General features: G+C 47.1%; 1 protein-coding gene across 1 annotated transcript in view; it reads left to right on the top strand.

The window, feature by feature from the left end:
- AHR (aryl hydrocarbon receptor) overlaps positions 1 to 22607 on the top strand; it is a 68118-nt gene extending 45511 nt beyond the window's left edge. The window contains exons 4-11 of the mRNA XM_027872364.1: positions 7669 to 7758; positions 10648 to 10771; positions 11530 to 11660; positions 12584 to 12786; positions 13680 to 13789; positions 16117 to 16258; positions 18316 to 19828; positions 21624 to 22607. Of these exons, the coding sequence (XP_027728165.1) occupies positions 7669 to 7758; positions 10648 to 10771; positions 11530 to 11660; positions 12584 to 12786; positions 13680 to 13789; positions 16117 to 16258; positions 18316 to 19828; positions 21624 to 21767 (2457 nt within the window). The 3' untranslated portion in view covers positions 21768 to 22607. The remainder of the gene's footprint in view (positions 1 to 7668; positions 7759 to 10647; positions 10772 to 11529; positions 11661 to 12583; positions 12787 to 13679; positions 13790 to 16116; positions 16259 to 18315; positions 19829 to 21623) is intronic.
- The last annotated feature ends 130 nt before the right edge of the window (positions 22608 to 22737 follow it).

The raw sequence follows: 22737 nt of genomic DNA, 5'->3' as shown, positions 1-22737 counted from the left end.
GAGAATGCCATCATCCTTCCGCTCTCCCAGCTTTGAAGTTGCAGGGTCACCCCTGACTTCTCAGTCTCACCACCACATAGCCAAGCCTCCTCTTCCACCTCTTCCTCATCACTGAGCATGTATTTGGCACCTGTTGTTTTCCAGGCATTGCGCTAAGCAGTGGGTCACAAAGAAATGAAAACATGATCCCTGTCCTCAAGGAGCTCTTTTCTTATGGTGGAGACAACACACTCCCTATTATCTATAGGATAAAACATAAAATATTATGTACATACAAGATGTAAATGGCATAAGGAGGCGATAGTCTCAGAGGGAAGCCACTAGCAGCGGGGGTTGGGGAGAGGAGAGGGAGAGACCTCCTGCCAAAGGTGGGATTTGAGCTAGGTGGTGCAGGAAGCCAGGGGACAGAGGGGAGGATGGAGGACATTTGGGTGTGGGGCGGGCACAGAGTTGGGAGGTGGAGGAAGGAAAAAGAATCCTCCTGGGTGAAAGAAGTTAGGACAAGAAGGGTTCTGGGTTTGATATGATTTGGTAGATGGGTCCGCCAGAATACATTCTTTCTTCTCCATTTGTTATTAACTTATTAACTTTTCTTCAATTTTGTCAGTTTAGCAGTAGTTTTTTTATATTTTCAGAATTTTTACTTTTGCACTAGTTTGTAGATTGTCCATTCATTGATTTCCCGGTGGGTTTTTTTTTATCAAAAATTTAAGTCTTTGATCTTTTTTTGGTGATGGTTTTGGGGATAAAAAATTCTGCCTTGATTCAATTTAACCAACATGGTGCTTCCTTTAAATATTCCTCTTTTCCTTTCACTCCCGGGCCCAGCTCCCACGGACTACTTAAGCTGAATCATACAAATGTTGATATGCTCTCTCATTCTCATTTCCCTTTTTCCATCTGCATCTGGGATTTCTTTGGTGTAGGGCAAGATGCCCCTTGGTGAGGAAGCTTCCCCTTCAAACGCAGCCAGCTCCATTCTGAGATCTGTCTTCTTAGAGAGTTGCCTGAGGCCCAGGGAGGTTTTTAAGGGACCTGCCCAGCCCAGCGTCTGCGTCCGTCCCAGGCAGCTCTGGAGGCCAGCTCTTCCTGACTCCAAGGCCACCTCTCAATCCATCAGGCCAGATTTCCTCTGACATTTCCTTTGACATAAGTATTTGTTGTTTGACCCATTCATTCTACATGACTAGGTTTTAAGTCTGAGCTCTTCATTCCAGTTTCCCTTATTGATTGCAGTTTTGTTTGAGCGCTGATCTTTATAAGATGTGGGGATATTTCAGCCTTTCTCTATTTAAGCTATTTGTTTCTTACATCATTTCAATTATGGAAAATTAGAGCATATTTAATTTTTGATAATATATCTCATATTCAACTCTTAAAAGCAAGGACTTTTTTTTTGGTATCCTTAGCACTTACACAGTGTCTCACACTCAGTAAATGCCAGTTGACTTGGCTTAGCTTTACTTGAGGTAGTCTAGGCCCGAATCCAGACAGGAGAGAGATTCACTGCAGGTAATGGGATCATTCAGATGCTCCTCTTTGTAGATCCACATTGTGTGAATTACACCAGGCCCTGGAATATTGCAGAGCCCTAACAATGCTCTCCCCTCTTCCCCCCAGAAAGCTTCCTCTGAACAGATCTAGAAAACCTCTTCTGGGCTGGGATTTCTGCTTTAGTTATTCCTGAGACCCTGCTCTACTGCTGTTTGCTTCTGAATTTCCTCCCTGCTAAGCACACAGCCCAGGACCTGTCGCCACTCCCTACCACCGAATGCAGGTCTTTGCCTACATTCCCTTCTTAGTCCCCTCTGTGACTTGAAACAGAGTAATGAGCAATAGAATTGCCAGTTGGCATGAGGCGGTGGTCTGGAATTGGTCTGTATATCCAGGTTCATAAGCACCAGAACTTCCCATCTGCCTGATGAGGACCGAGTGCAGCAGTATCTTGTGTTGCCCAGGCCCAAACTCAGGTCAGGAACCTGCAGGACTCAGACCAGAGACAGCAATCAGACTCTGCCCTGGATCAGATCACTGAAAATTTTTAAATCCTTGGCCTGAGCTATCCCTGAGATCCTGAGAACACTCAGTGCCCTATGAAAGCATTAACAGGACCAGCCAGACCTTTGCTCTAAAAGTGGGCAGAGTCTGGCCCCAATATCAAATCTGAAGTCAGAAGATAGCCTGGAAAATGAGCGTGCCAAAAGCGGAATTCCACCACAGACAACTATTATGGTAACAGGGATGCTAAAGACGGAAGAAAAGAACTGCCCCAAACCATCTACAAGCAAAGCCTCAAAGAAAAACACTGCTTGGGCACAAATTCAACTAGAATTCCTGGAAGAAATGAAGCAGAAAAAAAAGTTGAAAATGTTTTAAATCAATGAAATGTGAGCATTAGAAGAAAAAAATGAAAAAAGGAATGAGAAGTTTGGAAGAAGTATTTAGAATGGGGATTAATAGCTTGACACAAGGGGCACAAAACCTCGCTTAGGCAACAAACTCCCTTAAAATTAGAATGGATGAGATAGAAAGCAATGAGGCCACAAGAAATATTAAAACAGTGAGAAGACCCAAAAAAAATGGAAGAAAATGTAAGGTATTTCATAGCACAAACAACCGGCCTAGAAAACAGATAAGGAGAAAAAATTTAAGAATCCCTGAAGTCTTTGAATGCCATGCCCCCAAAAGAGCTGTGACACCATATTTCAAGAAAATTGCCCACATGTCTTGGAACCAGAGGGAACAGTGGAATAGAAAGAACGCACTGGTGACTTCCTGAAAGAAACTCCAAAGTGAAAACTCCCAGGAACATGATGGCTAGGATCCAGAGCTTCCACAGCAAAGAAAAAAATACTGCTATCTTCTAGAAAGAAAGAATTCAAGTACAGTAGGATCGCACCCTGGTTAACAGGCACCACTCTGAAGGAGTGTGGGGCCTACACTGCCAAATGCCAGAAGGCAGAGACCAGTCTTACACCCAAGAGTGACTTACCCAGAGCAACTAAGTATAAGAATACAAGGAGTGGGGGGAATGGACTTTTGATGACATAGAGGATTTCTATCTCAGCTTTCCTGAAGAAAAGACCAGAGCTACCTATAAACTTTGAAGCTCAAGCATAGAGACTAAAAAAGGATAAACTGCATATCACATGTAGGGAGACGGTGCATGTGTCCTCTCTGAGTAGTCATAGAGGGAGTGTAATTAGACACGGCCATGGAGTGGTTAAGAGAAGAATAGAAAGAGCAGGGAAGAGGAGTGTACCAGGTGGGGGAGGAAAATAAGGTTAAGGAAAGTTGTGTCAAATAATCAGGATGCACAAGTAGACACCTGGACAAGAAGGAGGTAGGGGTCAGAGGGACAGCCGACCAATGAACTTCACTCTCATCTGAACTGGTCACACGTGTTCATACATGTACACACAAAGCGTTAGGTAGAGAAAAGCATTTCATTCAACGGGGAATTCAGCAGGGAGATAAAGGGGAGAAAGAGATAAGGGAGACTTAGGAAGAGATAGATTAAGAGAAGGATTGGTTCCAAACAAAAACTCTTAAGGATGTACAAAAGTACTTATAGCTCTTTTTGAGGTGGCAAAGAATGGGAGTCTAAGCAGTGCCCATAAATTGGGGAATGGCTGAGCAAATGATGGTATGTAATATGGTGATGGAATACTGAAGTGCTCCACGATGATGAAGAGGATGGTTTTAGAGAAGCTTGGGGAGATCTGAATGAACTGATGCAAAGTGAAGTGAAGAGAACCAGGAGAACAATTTATATGGTAACAGTAGGGTAAAGAATAACAACTTTGAAAGAATTAGGGGCTTTGATCAGTGTAATGACCAACCATAATTCCAGAGGACTGATGATGAAATGTCCTACCCATTTCCTGATGGAGAGGTGAAGGACTCAGTGCAGAATGAGGTGTTTGGCTTGGTTTTGGTTTTGGACATGGACACTGCAGAAATGTTTTGCTTAATTATACGTATTTGGCATGGGGCTTTTGTTTTTCTTTCAGTCTAAATTGAGGGGGCAGGTTGGAGCAGGAGAGAAAAGGGGCAAATTTTTGCTCATTAAAAAAATTTAAAAAATAAAATAGGCTTTTAAAATTAAACTGTAAGTCACTGAGCAAAAGGGAGGCCCTTGATGCTTCTGAGCCAGCTACAAGGTATTACCAACAAATAAATTCATAAGAGATCCAGCATAAACGATAATATTAAGAAGGTATTATCAGAAAAGGAAGTAGTCCTGTCCTGTAATGAGGGCAAGGGATGACAACGGACAGTCTATGAGATCTTCGAGAAAGCAATGTGGATTGTGATGCTCGAGTTTAAATGGGTGGCTCCACTGGCCTTGCTGAAGAAGAGGATTTATTACAGAAGTCTGGACCAATCCTGTTTTCAGCTGTTCATCGCCTCTCTTTTCCTTTCTCGCTTCAGTGCCCAGGGGATGAGCTTCTAAGTTGGCCTCTCCCCAGCACTCCTGAAAATGGGTTTTTCCTTGCTCTGCTCTGCATTATTTCATGAGACAATAGTCCTGATGGTTTTCTGTCATATTCTAAGAGTTTATCCATGCACACGTGTGTACATACACACACACGTACAACATACACGTGCAGTGCACATCGTGTATACACGCACATGGATGTATATGTGCATGCATGCCCACCTATAGTTTCCATGTTTTGCTTCTCAGCTGGGAGATCCTGTGTCTCCTCCCTCAGGTGCTTTCTCACCTCTTGGTCTTCTCGTGGGAACCGGTCAGGATAAGCTTCCTTTGGAAGAGGTGATGATGTGTGCTGCTGTCTCTTCTTTTATCCACATGCTGTTTTGTTGCTCTCAGTATCTTCTTCTTCTTCTTTTTCTTCTTCTTTTTCTGGCAGTTGGGGTTAAGTGACTTGCCCGATTTGGTCTGAGGCCGGATTTGAACTCAGGTCCTCCTGACTTCAGGGCCGGTGCTCTATCCACTGCACCGCCTCACTGCCCCCAGTGTCTTCTTTAAACGTGTGCAAGAAGGCAGTTGCCTCAGTTGTTAACCCTTGTGATTCGGTATTGCTTTAGGGTTTGCCCTGGCACATCAGTGATCGGACTGTGCAGAGACCTGCTTCAGAAGTGACTGCCACACCTGTGTCCAGCTGTTTGTTGGTCTGTGCTGTTACTTGGTGACTGCTCTATGTCCTACCTCCCAGCCGTCCTCTTTAAGAGTGGTCACGATGCTGTGACAGTGGGAAGGTTTGAGGGAGCAGGGCCTGTGCTGACATGTGGAAGTTAGACGGGATCTTTTGTCTCATTGTGCTGCAGGAACTTTGAAGTCTTCACTTTCCAAATCTAGGCACACCTGGGGAGGTGGGTGATTGAACGCGTTCAGAAGCCTTCATGTTTCTTTCTTCTCCTCCCCTCGCCTCCCCAGACTCTCTCTGCCTCCTCATCGTCTCCAGTGGCCTTGGCCGCTCAACTTCTACTCGTGCTCATTGAGGCCTGGTTCTTGGTGCTCGCCACAATGAGACGACCGGGACACCGGGCATGGATCGTTGATTGTTCTTCCTGGTTACAAATGAAGCCAACTGTGCCAGCTTCTGTGTGTCTCTCCAGAGAGAGCCTGGAAGTCACCCCACGGAGAGCGTCAGGCCTGAGGACCTGAATGCTCGTGCTAGACCGAGATCTTTCCCTCACAGTGGTTAAGCCTGATCTTTGAGGAGGATCTGAAAACCATGTTGTTTAGGGCACGCACTGCCCCCACACATCAAGGAGTGAGGGCCATGGCCAAAGAATCCATCCCACGTGCTCAGCCTACTGGTAACGAGCCTCCATCCTGAAGGCCATTCTCAGAGCCTTTCAGCATGACTAAAACCTGACAGTCTGTGTTCTGGGGGTGTGGCTTTATGAACCGCAGGTCACCTCCACCCCACGTGAGCCCCCACTGAAGCGGGGGAAGGGAGCTTTGTGAGGCCCAGATTTGCAGGAGCAGTCTAATCTGATTTCTTATCAATGGTACCCACTCATGGGGGCTCCAGGGTCAAAGTGACCCTGAAGAAGACAGAACCTGAGAAATTTTTCATTTCCTGCATGCATTTCAGTTTTCACAGTGTGAATCTTGAGGCTGCTGCTGCTCCCTGTTATTTATAAGCAGATGACCTGGTCCCTTTGGTCTTTGAGTTGTGGCCTTCTTGACATCTTTGTGGGGCCAGCCCCACAGGACTGGCTGCTGTAGGCAGGCTTGGCCCTCAGTGGGTCTGAGCAGACTTGGGTCCCTAGGACCTGATTTTATAAAGGGAGAAATGAAGTGACATGAGGTCTGTGATTGAAGGTATATGTCTTCTCTTCATGGTCCTCCCTCTTTGGATCTATACTAACGTTTCTCAGCTGTGGTTGTGGTCAGATTATCCCACGTAACAAAGACACCTGTGATCCTGGGAGGCCTATAGGTATGAAGTGTAAGCAACTGGAAATCTGGGCTTGAAAAGTACTTAGGTGGTAAAGGGTTAGAGATGCAGTTTTGAGAACTAGTTTCCTATAGACATCTTCATCTTAATTTACAGGCAGAGATTATAAGCTGTTCAGATATTTAGTGAAAATATTTTATGCCCTGGATTCAGGAGGACCCAAGTTCAAATCCGGCCTCAGACACATAACACTTACTAGCTGTGTGACCCTGGGCAAGTCACTTAACCCCATTGCCTAGCAAAAAAAAAGAAAAAAAGAAAAAAAAATATTTTACTAATGTATAATAACAGCTGCTAGAATTAAGGGACCAGCTTTTAAAATAGTTTTAAATACTTTTTTTCTTTAATCATTGCTTTAGAGTAGCCCACCAGAATTTATTTGGTAGAGCACCATTTTTTGCTATATTTGAATTAGCTAAAACCAAATACATATTTATTTAAGATTTGGCCTCCCGGTTTACTCCCAAGATAACTTGAGGCAGTAGGCAACTTAGGGAAGAATTTAGGTTAAACTGTAGTTTATAAAACAATGACATGTTAACAGAATCTGTCTAATCATCTTTTAAATTTTAATCAGTGACGAGATTTAAGAGGTTCTGAGATTCACTGAAGGTCCCCTTGCTAGTCAGAGGTAGATGTGGAGTTTGAACCTAGGTCTGATGGTGTCAAAGCTGGGGTTCTTTCCACTGACCCGAATAGGCCTCTGGAAATTATCAACCCATCTTCCACGGCGGCTAGAAAAGCATCCCGGAGGTGTGCGTGTGGCAGGCCAAGTGCCACGGGGCTGCCCTTGCCTTGGTGGTTCTGTTCTCTGTTTTCCACAAGCTCTCTGCTTGAGACCTTTCATGTGGCCATTGCAGCCAAAGGGCTTCCCCCGTCAGCCTTCAGACCTTCTCAAAAATTTCATTGGAGAGTTCCAGTTAAACCTCTGCTACCTCAGGGCATCCAACGTGAGGAGCAGGACCAGAAGGAGAGGACCTCCTTCTTCCTGCCCTCCCCTGGTAGTTGTTCTGTCCTGCAAAGCCCCAGGCTTCTGTCTGGGGGCAGGGCAGCAATTCCTATCCCAGCAGGCCAAGCAGTGTGAAGGCTGATCAGATCATGTCTCCTCCTGGCTATTTTTTTTTTTTTTTTTGTATTTTAAGTGTTTGTTTCTAATTTCACAATGTTAAAAGTGAAAAGATTATCGCTGTTTAAGTTATTTGACTGGCCTTTGTGTGCTTTGTGCTTCTAGGCACTCAGTGGCTTTGTGCTGGTGGTCACCAAAGATGCCCTGGTCTTTTACGCCTCTTCTACAATCCAGGACTACCTGGGGTTCCAGCAGGTAAGTGGCTTTTGTTCATATCTATTGAAAAACACGTTATTCTGTGAGTCACGGGAGACAGAGGGAGAGTGGCATGAGCCTGGTCGTCCAGGAGGCCAGGATTCTAGTCCAGCCTCTGATATGTGCCTGCTGGGGGAACCTGGCAAGATGTTGACCTCTCAGTGCTCTGGGCAGCTCTCCGAGGCCTTCAGGTCTCAAGCAGATGCTGGCCAGTGTTGATAAAGAGGGAGTCTTCCCACACCAGGGAAGTCTCGGGTCTAGAACAGAATGGAAGTTTTCCACCTTTTTAGGGGCACAGTTTGACCATTTCATAAAAGGTTCTACTTATTAAGTATTCTCTGCCTATTATTGTTCAGTCATTTTGATCATGTCTGACTTGGGGGTTTCTTGGCAAAGATACTGGAGCTATGTCCTACTCTAGATCATTTTACAGGTGAGAAAACTGAGGCAAACAGGATTAAGTGACTTGCCCAGGGTCACACAGCTACACACAGTTGGAGGCTGGATTTGCCTTCTTGTCTGTGGGACGGCGCTCTCTCCACTGAGCCACCTTAGCTGCCCCTCCCTGACTATTACAGATTGTGAATGACTGTTTTGCTTATTCAGTGGAGTCTGGGTATTGAACAGCAGTGGGTGCCCCTGGGGCCTTTGTTAGGCAGGAAGAGAGGCATTCTGGGAACTAAGAATAAGAAGTCAGAACCATTCTTTACTTCAGATGCCGTTCGGTTCTGACTTGTATGTGATTCCCAGGAAATGTTTCGCTCTCTGTTTAGGCCGCACCATCTTTAAATAAGACTAGATCCTTCCAATGAGTAAATTGTTATGTAAAGAGGCAGCTTCGTTCCTCCTCCCCCACTTGCAGTTTGCTTATGTCTGAAGGGGTGAACCAGATGTGTGGGCTGAAATGACAGCGCCATCGAAATCTCGCGTCATGGGATATAGACGTGTCTTGGTAGATGGATTGGTGGATGGATGAAGGAGCAGAAATTTGCATGCAGAACGCATGAAACCTGACTGTTTCTGCTAACATTATGCAGTCAATGGAAATCTTTATCAATTAAGAAAGTGAAAGAGGTTGGCTCCAAGTCATTAACTTCTCTTCAGAAATGCTCTATTTACAGAAAGAAAACCTGGAATGGACAGAGATGAGGGGGGTGGGGGTAGGAGAAGGGAGGGGCCTGAGTAAAGCCACAGGACAAGGGAGGGTCCAGGAACGTCCACCGACACTTTTGATACACTCCCTAGTACAAAGCCTGGCATGTTGTAGTCTTCTGAGATACTTTTGAATGCACGAGGCTCTGAGAAGAAGGAGAAATGAGTCATGGGGCTTGCCTTCAGCAACCTTATCTGCCAGAGACTCAGGATTGATTCAGATGAAACAGAAAAAAGCAGAGTATGGAAGAAACTGCTAGCTTCCATACTGCAGGTCATAGCTGCCACCGAAGTACCGAAAAGCATGAGATCACCAAGGGTCACGTGGGAGACTTGAAGGATGGACGATGGCGTTGGGATCTAGGTCGATAGCAGAGAAGATGAGTATGAAGTATGAGTATGGTGTGGTCTTGGTGTGGTCTGAGCACAATGAAGAGATTGCCTTGACCAGAGAAATGGGTTTGTCTGGGGGGTTGTTAGTAGTGAAGTAAAATAATGCCCTGGGGAGGCACCCTCATGGCAGCCTCCCAAAGCTCCTCAACACAGGCCCCGAACCGAGAAGAAAAGTAACGGATGACCCACAGGTAGGAGAGCTAGCCAACACACTGAATGGGGGATTCAGTGAGATCTTGACAGGCTGGAGCATTTGGATGATTTCAGTAGTAAACAAGATAAATAGAAAGTCTTATCCTTGCATTCAAAAAACAGCTTGAAAAGTACAGGATGGGGAAGCATGACGAGGCATCGTTTCATCTGAAAGAAAGATCTGGGCAATTTGGGGGGTGCCAAGCTCAAGATGAGTCGTCCCTGGGGCGTGGCAGCTGACAAAGCTGAATGATCTCAGACTACATTCCCCAAAAGCGTGGCACCCTGGACCTTGGTGGCAATAAATAAATGTCCCTGCTTTTCTTTGCTCAGCCTGGGTCGGACCACAACCAGAGTCCAGTGTTTGGTTCTAGGGGACAGTCTTTGGGAAGGACTTTGAGTCCCTAGAGGAGGCTGACCGCGAGGTGAGGGACCTCAAACTGATGCCAGGTTTAAGTTGGGTGAAAGAATGAGATGTGTTTCATCTGGAGAAGAAGCCTTGTCTGTCTCAGCTGACTGTTTAGAAAGGAAATTGGTGTAATTGGGGCGGGCACAGAGGGCACATGATTGTTCTCTGAAAGCTTTTGAAGGCCTGTCATGTGCAGGAGGGTTGGGCTGGTTCTGCTGGGCCCCAGAGGTCAGCATTGGGAGCACAGAGATGTGCTGGAACCATGAGAGCCACCTGGAAAAGGGAGGGCTGCCCTTCAAGACAAAAACCTTGCCCTCCCAATGGACTTCCAGGGACAGCTGGACAGCCCCTTGTGGAGGAGAAGGTGCCAGCTGTGCCCAGTACTGGAAGGGCTGGCCCACAGGGAGTCCCGAGGTGGGCTGGGAGCCTTGGAGACTTTGCTTCAGGAGAAGCTTGTCGTAGGGAAAGCTGTCCCCCAGGGGAATGAGCTGCCTCCTTCGCTGGAGGTTTGAAGCCAAGGCAGCATGACCGCTGGCTGGGTATTATACACCAGTCTTTCTTTTCCCCTGGGAGTTGGCCTCAGTGGCCTCCGTCTTCCCAGAGAGGCCTTCTGCCTCCTTTGCTCCCCCTTTACTTGCTGGTCCCACATTTCCCACCCACAAAAGAGAACAGAGCCATTTTCACGCGTTCCCCAAAGGAGTCTGTCGTCGGGGCTGATAGATTTCACTTGACTTTCTCCTCAGTCTGACGTCATCCATCAGAGCGTGTTTGAGCTCATCCACACCGAAGACAGAGCGGAATTCCAGCGTCAGCTGCACTGGACGTTGAAGCCAGGCCAGGCTGCAGACTCAGCACCCCAAGGACAAGGTGACCTGGCTTCCCAAGTGCTGTTGTGGCCGATCTGATTCAGTTAAAGGATGGCTGTGGGGTGTCTGGGAACTATACCCCGAGCCCAGTTTTCTCAAGCACACAGATCCCTTTTGGCTTGACGTGGGTTTTTAGGCCCATTAGGGAGACACCCGGCGCTGTCAGTTGTCTCTTTGACACGCTGACCTTGGCTAGGTTGGGTAACCGCCCCAAGATGTCTCCAGCCATTCTGGGAACCCTGTCTGCTAAGTCTAGGTTGCACGGGGAGCCAAAGAAGCTTTGATTGTTTGTCTCTTTAGATGAGATGGTGAAGTGATAAGAAAGGCAGGAATGAGGGGATGGAGAATGTACCTTCAGCTAGTAGGAAAACAGAACGCAGCTCTGCTCTAGCCTCGTGGACAGCTTCTGGACCATGGCAGGGACTGCTCTCCCAGGCGGGGGATTCTTCACTTAGCACAGAACTGATGCTCAGGCGCCATATAAATGAGCTGTTATTACTGTTAATCATCGTCCTTCAACTTGAGAGGATTTTATGTTTGTGAAGGAAATCTATAAAAAACCATTTTCCTAATTTAAAATTAGGAAGTTTTATTGTGAGTAGGTAATTCACTCTTTTCATCCCTTGTTTGATGGCAAAGGAGCCAGCTTTACCTTCTAGGGGCAAGATTTCCTTGACAGCAGCTCTTCAAAGCCTTGATTACAGCGAGGGAGGCAGAGCTTTGACCTTCCTTTGTGTTTCTGTCTTTGGATTTCCACAGAAGGCCATGGCCTGAACCAGACCTCAGGCTTTTATAACCCAGAGCAGCTTCCTCCCGAAAACTCCCCTTTCTTGGAGAGGTGCTTCATCTGCCGCCTCCGATGTCTCTTGGATAACTCATCTGGCTTCTTGGTAAGATGAAATTCTTAAGATGATAGCATCATTTCTGCATTAAAGTATGAAAAAGGAAGGCCTTTGTAAAAGTCATGAGACTGACTTTGTGTGTGTGGTTTTACCTTAGGGAAATGAGAGCCAGCAAAGGAGTTTGATAAAAGAAAGAGATACTGTAAAATAATCATAACTTTCTTTCAAGGATGCAGTATTAGCTGTTGTATGAAATATAATTCAGTTTTGTTTATCTAATCTCCCTCGAGGTTACATCTGGGATAGGTGTAACAAGCAGACTTCCCCATCTCTATCAGAGCAGAATGCTCATGACTTTGGACTGGCCTACATACTGAGGAGACCTCAGCTTACCCAAGAAGAGAGCTTCCACCATTCTCCTGTATCTTTGGATGTCTTTGTAGAGACCGAGTGGCAGAATAGATTGGAGTTTTGGATTTGAAATCAGAGCACATGGGTTTGAATTCCCCTCTTCCCATGAACAAGTCATTTAACATCTTAGAGCTTCAGTTAGGGCTTCATTTTCTGCATTTGTCAAATAAGAATTATCTTCCTTATACTAGGTGATTGTGATGAAAACATTCTTAAAATTAGAAAGGGCCACATATGTAAATGTGAATTGTTGCTTTGAATTCTATGGGAAAACTGTAAACTTTCTGTTTATTTCCTTGTTTAATATTTTCTCTTTTGTCCAAAAACGTAAGCGCTTAAAGGGGCAGGGGTTTTTTCCCTTCATTTATGTCTTGCATTCCCAGGGCCTAACCCAAGCTTTTCCCTGTGGCTTAATGAATAAATGCTTATCGAATGCATTGCATTGACCTTATGAGATGTCAAGATAATAACGTTCATAATAATTTACATTCTCTTCTTTGCACGATAGTAGGTTAGTTTCGTGGTCACTTTTCAAGTGTGAATTCTCTTCTTTTTGAAAGGCCATGAACTTTCAAGGACGGCTCAAACTCCTTCACGGCCAGAACAAGAAGGCCAAAGATGGGAGTTCCCTGGCCCCTCAACTGGCTCTGTTTGCAGTGGCCACACCGTTGCAGCCTCCGTCCATCCTGGAAATCCGGACCAAGAACTTCATCTTCAGAACCAAACACAAACTAGACTTCACTCCTACAGGCTGTGATGCCAAGTAAGTGGGAGGTCTGCTGAGTAGCTGTTTGCATGTGAGCTCTTGGGGGGCAGCCACATTTTGGGATGCCATTGTAACCCCAGATTCATCCCTGTGCCTGGCACTTCATATTTCTGTGCTTAAGAAAGACTTTGGATTTGAAGGAAGCATCCTTACTCTGGTCTCTGTTAGACTTTTTAAGATGTATAACTGAATACAGATTAATACTCCTCAGTGATTCGTTCAGCATAATGGCCCCTGAGATTTAACAACTTCTCAAGGCTTACAGAACATCTTACTGTCTTGTAAAATGTGCGCAGTCATTTCTGTACTTACCGTTGTTCAAAAGATGATAAACTGGCTCTGAGGAAGACTGGGAGCTTTGGGCCCAAAGGCCCCAGAGGGTGGATTTTGGAGCTTAGTATGATTTTAGTCCCCAAATCTGTCACTCTCAAGGCCTGGTTGTAAACCTGCCATCCGTAGCTATGCTTTTTCCTCCCTGTCCCGACACATATGTTGTCCATATGGCAACAGCAATTCTGGGGGACACAGCTGGAGAATCAATAACTTAGAGACAGTAGGAGTAGGGTAGACCGTAGCTTAGCATTTGGGGGAGAGGGCTGGTTTTCTGCTAGTGCAGGTTCTCCTGGGGGCACTTCCCAATTCACTTGGTTGTCTTATAATTTGAACTTACATTCAAGGTAGAAGGAAGAACCAGGATAAAACTTTAAACTTATAACTGCCCGAAGAAAGATCCAGCACCCCAAGTGCAATTCTGCTTGCTAATGTGAAGTTAAGAGAAAAAAAGAGATCGTTTCAAGTTAGACTGTCTTTGGAAATTGGTTCCGATAAAACCGTGTTGTTTCTTTCCTGAGCGTAGCTCTGTTTTGATTCTCATGGTTTTTCTCTTGCAGAGGAAGACTTGTTTTAGGGTACACCGAGGCAGAGTTATGCATGAGGGGATCTGGGTACCAGTTTGTCCATGCTGCTGATATGCTGTACTGTGCGGATAATCATCTCCGAAGTAAGTGGGTCTCACCAGGATGGTACTTTCCCCTTGCAAAATGGTAGCTGCTACGTGTTGGGTTGGACTGTAGGAGGTGGTGTTTCCAAGGATGCATGTAAAGCACTGAGTGAAAGGACATGTGCCACCCCGTGGGGCTTCATGTCCGGTCTTCATGCCAGCCTCGGGTGGTTCAGTCGTGAAGCAGACGGCTGTCAGACCCATGGTGCTCTGGATGTTTCCAGGAGTGTGTAAGAAGCCCAGTCAGATTTGGGAACTGCATCTGAATTGGAATGGCCATTAGAAGCTCAGCCAGCGCAACCCTGCTTTTGGTTTTCAGAGGCAAGCAAAGGAGCGGGTGGGTGCAGTTTCTGCCACCGTTACTTAGTGGCAAATTGGAAGGGCGTTCCCCTTGAAGGCTGTTCTGTGATACATGCTCACATTTAAGCAAGAGTCCCAAAAGCATAGTGAAGCAGATCTTTGATAAACATGGAGATGGGAGACAGGGAACAGGCCCGGGACTGGCGGATACCATCCCGACGTTCAAAGGGGCGTACTGTAGGTCCTTTGGTCCGTAGCCACTGAGCTACAGAAAATTCTTGGCCACATTGGTCAGGTTGGGCTTTGTGAGCCTTTAGAGAGGGCCTCACAGAGCCTTCATGGCTTCAGCGAGAAGCAGCTCTGCTGGAGTAATGGATAGATGAGGAAACACCATCGATCAGGGAATATGATCCAGTGGAAAAGGGGACACATTTGGACTCAGAGGACTTGTCACTGTGACTGGTGGCAGGTTCCCCCCCACCCCGCCCCGAGGCCTCAGTTTCCTCCTCTGTAAGCAAGGAGCTGGATTAGCTAGCTTCTCAGATCCAGTACAACTCCAGCCTGGGACCCTGTGATGTGGAATATTTGAATTTCAGCAGGACCAGGATCTCCCAGGAGTCTCTTAGGAGACTCTTTTGGGGGTGGGTGGAACCAGGGCTTGGGTGAGAGGCCAGCTGTGGACTTGGGAGCTGCCTGAATGATGTCCCCTGTTTGGGCTCCCTTGGACCAGAGGGCCCCAGGCTTGTCCTTGACCCAACAGTCTTCTCAGTCATTTGGATGCAGGCCCCATCAGGTAGGTTTCCATGGTCTTGGAAGGTTCCTGTTGGTGGCCGTCTTTAAGCAGAGGTAGAAGAGCATGTATTTTGGGTCTTACAGGGAAGGAAAGGAATGCCTTCTCAGTTGTAGCTTATTCAGGTTGGTCAGCGAGGCCCTGCCAAAGTTGAGAGCCTATGAACTTGGACATTTTTAATATTTGTAATAAAATCCCCTTGTAGGGATGAGATAACTTTAATTTCTAATATTTCCATGTCTCCATTATCTTATTGATGAGGATTCTGCTTTTAATGGTGTACTCACAATAAGTTTCATGTTAATAAGGAAATTTTTTCCCTTTTTGATTGAATCTTCATTGTGATTTTTTTTGTTTTGTCTTAATATTCTTCATGCTGTGGTTCTCTTGAAATATTTGCATGAATTACTGGAATCCTTTTTAATATTGTTTTAAAAAACCAATAGAAGAATAAAAAATTTATTTTGATACAAAAGATGCTTAAAATACGTTTCTACAGTGTATTTATCTATAATATTAAGACAGTAACATCATTTAATATGACATTAAATATTATTTAATTACAGACAGTTCTCACTTTACATAAATTCACATTACACAAATTCAACTTTATGTGAAGAATTCTGAAAGAAACCTGCATTCCACAAGCACCGATGTGGACTTTACTCGACAGTACTGCGTTCGCTTCTATTCCTACCCCTTGGCTCCATGGCATCCCACCCTCCCTCCTCCCACCAAAAAAGAAAAAAAGAAAAGAAAATCCCTAAAGTGAAAGCAAAACAGACCAGCTTGGAGAGCCCTCCATGGCCTCTGCTGGGGGCACAGCTCGAGATGTGGCCACCTGGCAGAGGAGGCGCCTATCCACACATCCGCCCCTGCCTGTCTGTTAGCCCATGGATCTGTCCACCCCACAGCTTCCTCCTCCTGTTCTCACTTCTCCCCCCTCGCTCCCACATGTCCGTGTGCCCTATACCGACTCCTTCCCGCCACAGGCACGAGGTCCCTTTCTTCCCTCCCCCACTTCTACACATTCGATGGCGAATTCACATTATGTAAAAATCGCTTTACATAGAGGTCTGTGGAACAGTCGATTCACCTAAAGCAAGAGTTGTTCACATCTTTAATTAATAAAATTCTTAAAATATAAAGTGAGAATAGAAGATGGAGAATATTTATTTTTAATATCTTAAATTTTACTACTTAGTAATTAAGACTGTTGATTTTTCTTTCATTCTAGTGATTAAAACCGGAGAAAGTGGCATGACAGTGTTTAGGCTTCTCACCAAGGAGAATCGCTGGACCTGGGTTCAGTCGAATGCACGTTTGGTGTATAAGAATGGAAGACCAGATTATATCATTGCAACACAAAGACCACTCACGTGAGCATGCAGACTTAGTACATATCATTGGAATTATGCAATGGCATCTGTGATTTAGAAATCATTTGGGGGAAATAAATTATCCTCTCCAGCCAGAATCAAACTAGAAATGGAAAAGCTGCTGTTGGGATATGTATACACTTCTTCATGTGGCCTCATTGTGTTCACTTCCGCCATGATTGCGGATGGCAGCGCCTCCAAATGGGAGTCAGTCAACAAGCATTTATTAAGCAAATTGCTGTAAATAACTGGGTACATACAAGATACGTGTGTGTGTTTATATATATATGTGTATATTTACATATATACATACATGCGCATATATATACACATATATATATATATATATATATACACATATATATATGTGAGGGCAAGAGAGAGAGCTAGTGAGAGTGCATGTCGTTGGACGGTGGTCTCAGAGGGGCATGGGAATGCCCTTCAGGAGGTGAGATTTGATCTGAATCTTGAAGGAAGCCACAGAAATTCAGAGAGGGAGGTCATGTGGAAGAGCCTCCCAGGCACGGGGGACTTGCCTGGACAAAGGCCCAGAGGTGGGAGATGGCATGTCTTGTGTGAGCAGCAGCAGGGAGGCCAGTGTATGTAAAATCCCAGAATGTGCAGGATGGAGTCAGGCCTAAGAAGGCTGGAGGGGTGTGGGCAGCCTGTTCCATAGTAGGCCAGGCACTAAATAAATGGCTCTTGGTTTATTCATTTGATTAGCCGAATGAATGCTAAGAGAATGAGAGAAGGAAGAAGAGTAAGTGGTGAGTCCAAGGTTCTGAGCCTGATGATTGGGGAAATTGATGGGTCTTGGAAGGTGGTAAAAATGGATCCCTAAGTGTACGGAGTCGGTTAGGCTCTCCATATTGGGATGAGGCGTTCAGGTCCAGTAGAGACAAGAGTTCAGGTGGTTCCTATTCCATGCCTCCATTCTCTTGGGTCTTGTGTGTGCCTGAATGCCCAAGGTCAGTGTTGGGACCATCATGTATTTTCTCATTGGGTGTATTTAGAGTAGGTGGGGTGAACTTTGGAATCGATAGCTTACCATGGAAAACACTGACCAAGGGACCAGCCAGCGTGGCGTGCCCACGTCACGGAAGGCGCTGTGCTCCATGAGTGAAGTAACTACAGGAGCGCAAAGGAAGTGTGAGATGCGCCAACTGAAAGACATCCTTTCCAGATGTTCCATAGACTATGTGTGCCCACCCTGAGGTAGAGCCTTCTGAGTGTCGTGGGGCTGATCACTCTCAGTCAGACACACTGTGCCTTGACCCCAAAATCGGGATGTCCTTTTGGGGCTCTTTGAGCAGGAAGGACAGCTGCCATTTAGGGGAGGTGGGAGGAGTTGCCCTGTGGCAGCATGGACCTTATGAAGCCCCCTCCTCTGGCACGGCCTAGCCCTGTTTCTTCTCTTCTCTCAGTGGCCACAAGGCAGACCCCACCCAACGAAGGCCTGATGGAGAGAGTGGCTTCCATGGAGAGATTCTCAAGGAAACACTTAGTCAAAGATCATTCTTTGGAAAGACTTGACCTTGGTCCAAAGTGTCTCGTCTTGAACATGTGAACAAACCCCATGGGCTCATCGTCCAGTGATGGTTTGAGTGAATGGAAAGTGTTTCCTTAGAGAAGCACAGTCATTCGTTGTCTCCTCCCTTCCTTTGTGGCTCATAGCTATACGAGCTGCGGCCCTCCTGGAAGACTCAGAAGCGTTGGCCTAGTCACAAGCATTAAACTTTTGTGAGAGTAGACTGTGTGGCATAGTGCCGTGTTGTCTGAAAAAGTCTCAGTCACTGCCCTTTTTTAGAATTTAAATAAAAATATCATCTAAATGGTGCCTTAGTTTCCTAACAGATTTCAAGCCTCCTGTCAAAGTTCCTGCCTGAGTCCAGGAGGCTGCTGCTGGCAGTCTGTGTCCACAGAAGGATTTCCATTTAGAATTGCCTGTTGGTCCCAGGTTCATCCGAGGGCTCTTTTGGCTAGTGACTTCTCCAGAGTGTCTCTCTAAAGTAAGAGGCCTCCTCTCATTTCTAAGCCATTCTCCTCTCTCATTTCAGCGATGAAGAAGGAATGGAACACTTAGAGAAACGCAACACGAAGCTGCCTTTCATGTTTGCCACGGGAGAGGCCGTGTTGTATGAGGTCACCTTCTCCTTCCCTGCGCTGATGGACCCCACGCTGGTGAGAACAAAAGGACCTGGGACTGGGAAAGACGGCGCCTCCAGACACCCTCAGAGCCAAGAATCGTTTCACCCCAGCTCGCTTCTGGGCGCCATGCTGCAGCAAGACGAGTCTGTGTACCTGTGTCCCCCCGCGCCTCAAGCTGCGCCCCTGCAGAGGGGCTTCGGCACTGAGACGGTAGAGGACCTGAGCAGGATCGTGAGCGGGGACTGGCAGGAGAGCCTCGTGCCCTTGGGGGGCGAGGACGTGCTGCAGCAGGAGCAGATGCAGCTTTCTCACGAAGCCAGCTTGGATCACACAGGCCCCTTCCCCGACAGCAGAAACAGTGAATTGCATGGCATCATGAGAAGCCTGGGCATCGATTTTGAAGATATCAGGCACATGCAACAGGAGGAGTTTTTCAGAACTGACCTTTCTGGTGGGGACGACATCCGAGACATTGATCTGACAGATGAAATCCTGACCTATGTGCAGACTTCCTTAAACAAGTCCACCTTCTCCCATTCAGGTCCCCAGCCCCAGCCTCCCCTGCATCCCCAGCCTCCCCTGCAGCAGCAATACCCTCGGCAGTCCCAGCCTCCCCTGCATCCCCAGCCTCCCCTGCAGCAGCAGTACCCTCGGCAGTCCCAGCCTCCCCTGCATCCCCAGCCTCCCCTGCAGCAGCAGTACCCTCGGCAGTCCCAGCCTCCCCTGCAGCAGCAATACCCTCGGCAGTCCCAGCCTCCCCTGCAGCAGCAATACCCTCGGCAGTCCCAGCCTCCCCTGCATCCCCAGCCTTCCCTGCAGCCCCAGCCTCCCCTGCAGCCCCAGCCTCCCCTGCAGCAGCTGCCGCAGGGGGTCCCTCACGTCCCCAGCTCCAGCTGCATGGTCCAAGAACAGTTGGAGCAGCAGCGGCGGCAGCAGCAACAGCATCTTTGTCAGAAGATGAAGCACCTGCAGGTGGGCGGGGTGTTGGCCAGCTGGAGGCCGGGCGACCCCGAGCCCTTCCCTTGTTCCCAGCCAGAGACACAGTCCTATGACCTCTTTCCCGATCCTGAGTTCCCGTACAAGTCTGAATTCAGCACTCTGCCCTATGCCCAGGGCTTGCTGTCCTGCTCCCAGGCTCTGTTCCCCCAGCCGTCCACCCTGAGCCACTTAGACTTTCCCATAGGAAGTTTTGAACGGTCACCATACCCAATGTCTCCCTTAGGAGACTTTGCTGGCTGTTTACCACAAACCCCAGAAAACGCAGGGTATGGGGGCCATTCGCAGCCCACCCTGGCCGCCCCTCCAGCGTGTTATGCGGGGGCTGTCTCGATGTTTCAATGCCAGCCCGAAGGCCAGGCCTCCAGCGAGGGTGCCATGCAGTACAACCCCATGGCCTCCAGTCAGAACACGTTGTTAGACAAGGTAAATTGTGTCCTAATTCAGTATTTCCTCAGTGTGAGTCATCGCGTTGGTGTTTGTGAGAAGTGAGACTAAAGATTTCATTCCTTTGATTATGGATCCTTTCCTCAGTGCATGTTGGAAAGGATGGAAATTAAGGGCAGAGCTGCTCCGAAGGGCCCCTCCACTTCAGTGTGTGAGAGCCTCCGCATTCCTAACGTGGGGGTGGGAGGAAATCCTCTTCTTTGGAAATTGGGGTAGTAGGCAGCAAGTTCACCCTTCGTGTTCCAAGGGCTTTCATCCCCAAACTAGGACTGCAGCTTTTTAAGTCACTTACTTTATTTGGGAATTCCATGAGGAGGCCTGAGAAAAAGCCCGAGTTTAGCGGAACAGAGCCGCAGAAACTTGTTCGAAGCCCAGACTAAGTCTGCTGTGAATTCTTGTACATCCTCAATCCTAGAAGATGGATATTTTGCAAATAAAGACTTAGTCTCTTCCTCGATTTTTAAAAAATCAACTCTGTCCCCTCATTTAAGTTTGTCATTTTAAGTAACTGATTGATAAACTTTCCTGAAGGCATTTTGACTCCAGTTTCTGATCAGTCCCTCACTGAACATTTGGTGAGCACCTACTATGTGCCCATTTTCTGCTAGGAGTGAAAGTCCTGCCCTCAATGACCTTTCAGCTACCCAGATAGAGCTCTGTGGAGATCCACACAGTGGGCCTTCTGGTGGCCTGCTAGTGTGATGGAAGCTTGTAATGGAAGTGAGAAGAGGAAGCCAAACACCTGTGGTTATTGGTGGGGAGGGCGACGGAAAGATTTCACCTACAAAGTGGCCCTGTGCCTGAGTTTGACGGGCACTGAGGGCTTGGAAGAGGCCAGAGTAACGAGGGAGAAGAAGGCAGCCATGGGGAGCGATCGTGGGCCCAAGCAGGGGGGTGAAGGATCCCCTTGGGGATCAGTGCGAAGGCCAGTTCTGGCTGTACCATCGATGTGGAAGAGGAGCGTGCCCCGGCCTGGGTCTTCCGTCGGCTCCTGGCCCAGCTCTAATTAGGGGCGTCCTTCTATGGTGACCTCCTTCCTCCTTCCCTCAGCGCCTCCTCAGGAGGGATGCAGACAGAACCCAGCGGCCCCTCTCCCGACGCTCCTTCTCCAGGCTGCTGGCATTGCCGTCCGGGCCTCTCACTAATCTTCCACCTCTCCCTCTCTACTCACTCATTCCCTTTATTTTTTTGTGGGGGGTGAAGAGAAGGGATTCACTTGTACTTTATTTACATTGCATATATTTAGAGATTAGTCCCACTTCATGAGAAGCCTCTTCTATTCTTAAATGAAAGTAAAAATTGCAGCCTTGTCCCCCAGCCCCACTCCAGCTCCAGGGGCTTGTTCTCCATCCTTGCGTGTACCTTGAGCGTTTTTGCCAAACTGGAGAATAATCAAAGGATGTTTAAAACAAACGAAATTAGAAATGTATATTGTTATAATAATATTTCAAGGCAAATTTTTCTGATGCCTTTTCCAATTTAAGTGCTAATGATCATAGACAGCGAGGTGGTGCAGTGGATAGAATACCTGGACCTGGAGTCATGCTGATCTGAGTTCAAATCCAGCTTCAGACATTTATCGGTATGGTGACCCTGGACAAGTCACTTAAACTTTCTACCTCAGTTTCCTAAAATGGAAGCATTAATAGCACTTACCTCTCAAGGTTGTTGTGAGGATTGCAAATCATTTTGCAAACTTTAAAGTGCTAAAAATGTTAGTATCATCATTATTATTATTATTTATCATTATTAAGCTCATGACTCTTTTTTCCAGTTTCAGAATGGTTTAAATGGAGACATTTTAAATGAAACCTACCCAGCTCAATTAGACGGCCTGAACGACCCTCAGGCTGCTGCCTGTCTCCACCAAGCAGAAGCCAGACCCTTCCCGGACTTACCATCCAGTGGGTTCCTATGATGCCTGCCCCGGCCTGCTCACCTGGCCAGGTAGATACTGCTTGTAAAGATCGAGAGGAGCCTCAGGCAGGGACACTGCCAGAAACAACCAGACCAGGAGAAGCATCCAGCACTTATCCATCCAGAACAATGCTCTGCCCAGACTGGACCGTGGGGCAGACGGCCCCTGAGACACTGACTCAGGAAGCCCATGGGAGCATCTGTAGGCAGAGCTGGGAGGGAACTCCCCCTCCTCCTCCCATGGGCCGCAGCCCCACAGGGCCGGGCCCTTCTCCTTCCAGCTCTGACTTCGGCCGCTGCTCTCCGTGCGGTCGTCAGCTGCTCCTGGGCAGGAGGTTTGGGCTGTGGGGGTCCAGCCTGGAGAGTCCTGCCCCGGCCCCAGCGGGGTGCATGCCTCCTCCACGGCCACCCAAGTGCCTCTGGGAGCGCAGGGATTTTTGATAGTAAAGACCATTTCCTTTTGAATAATTGCATGGATTTCAGCCTCTCCCTACTTCATTCTGTCATTTGGACTTTCAAAAAGTACACTCTCGGTGCAGCTCTATTTTACCTGTGGTCGTCTTCCCTGCTTTTCTTCAGGTAATAGAAGGTTAAACGAAAATATTTATTTAAAAGAAAATAATTGATTATCTTGCTGTTTACTTTGAGACTTTAAATGTTTGCAACGTGCCTTATCTTTTATTGAAATACAGTCCTCTTCAGAAACAAAACTCATCTTTTCTTTCCAAATAATAGTCATGAAATTTATATTAAAAGAGTAACACTTATGGGGCAGCTAGGTGGCACAGTGGATAGAGCGCCAGCCTTGGAGTCAGGAGGACCTGAGTTCAAATGTGGCCTCAGACACTTGATACTTACTAGCTGTGTGACCCTGGGCAAGTCACTTAACCCCGATTGCCTCACCAAAAAAAAGTAACATTTAAATTGGGGCCCCTGTCTTCAGAAGGAACTGTTGGAATGAGGACGATGTT

This window comes from Vombatus ursinus, unplaced genomic scaffold, assembly GCF_900497805.2.
Source record: "Vombatus ursinus unplaced genomic scaffold, bare-nosed wombat genome assembly UNPS02014799.1, whole genome shotgun sequence".
Classification (NCBI taxonomy): domain Eukaryota; kingdom Metazoa; phylum Chordata; class Mammalia; order Diprotodontia; family Vombatidae; genus Vombatus; species Vombatus ursinus.
The sequence above is the reverse complement of the archived record's forward strand: the minus strand, read 5'-3'. Positions and strand labels throughout refer to the sequence as shown.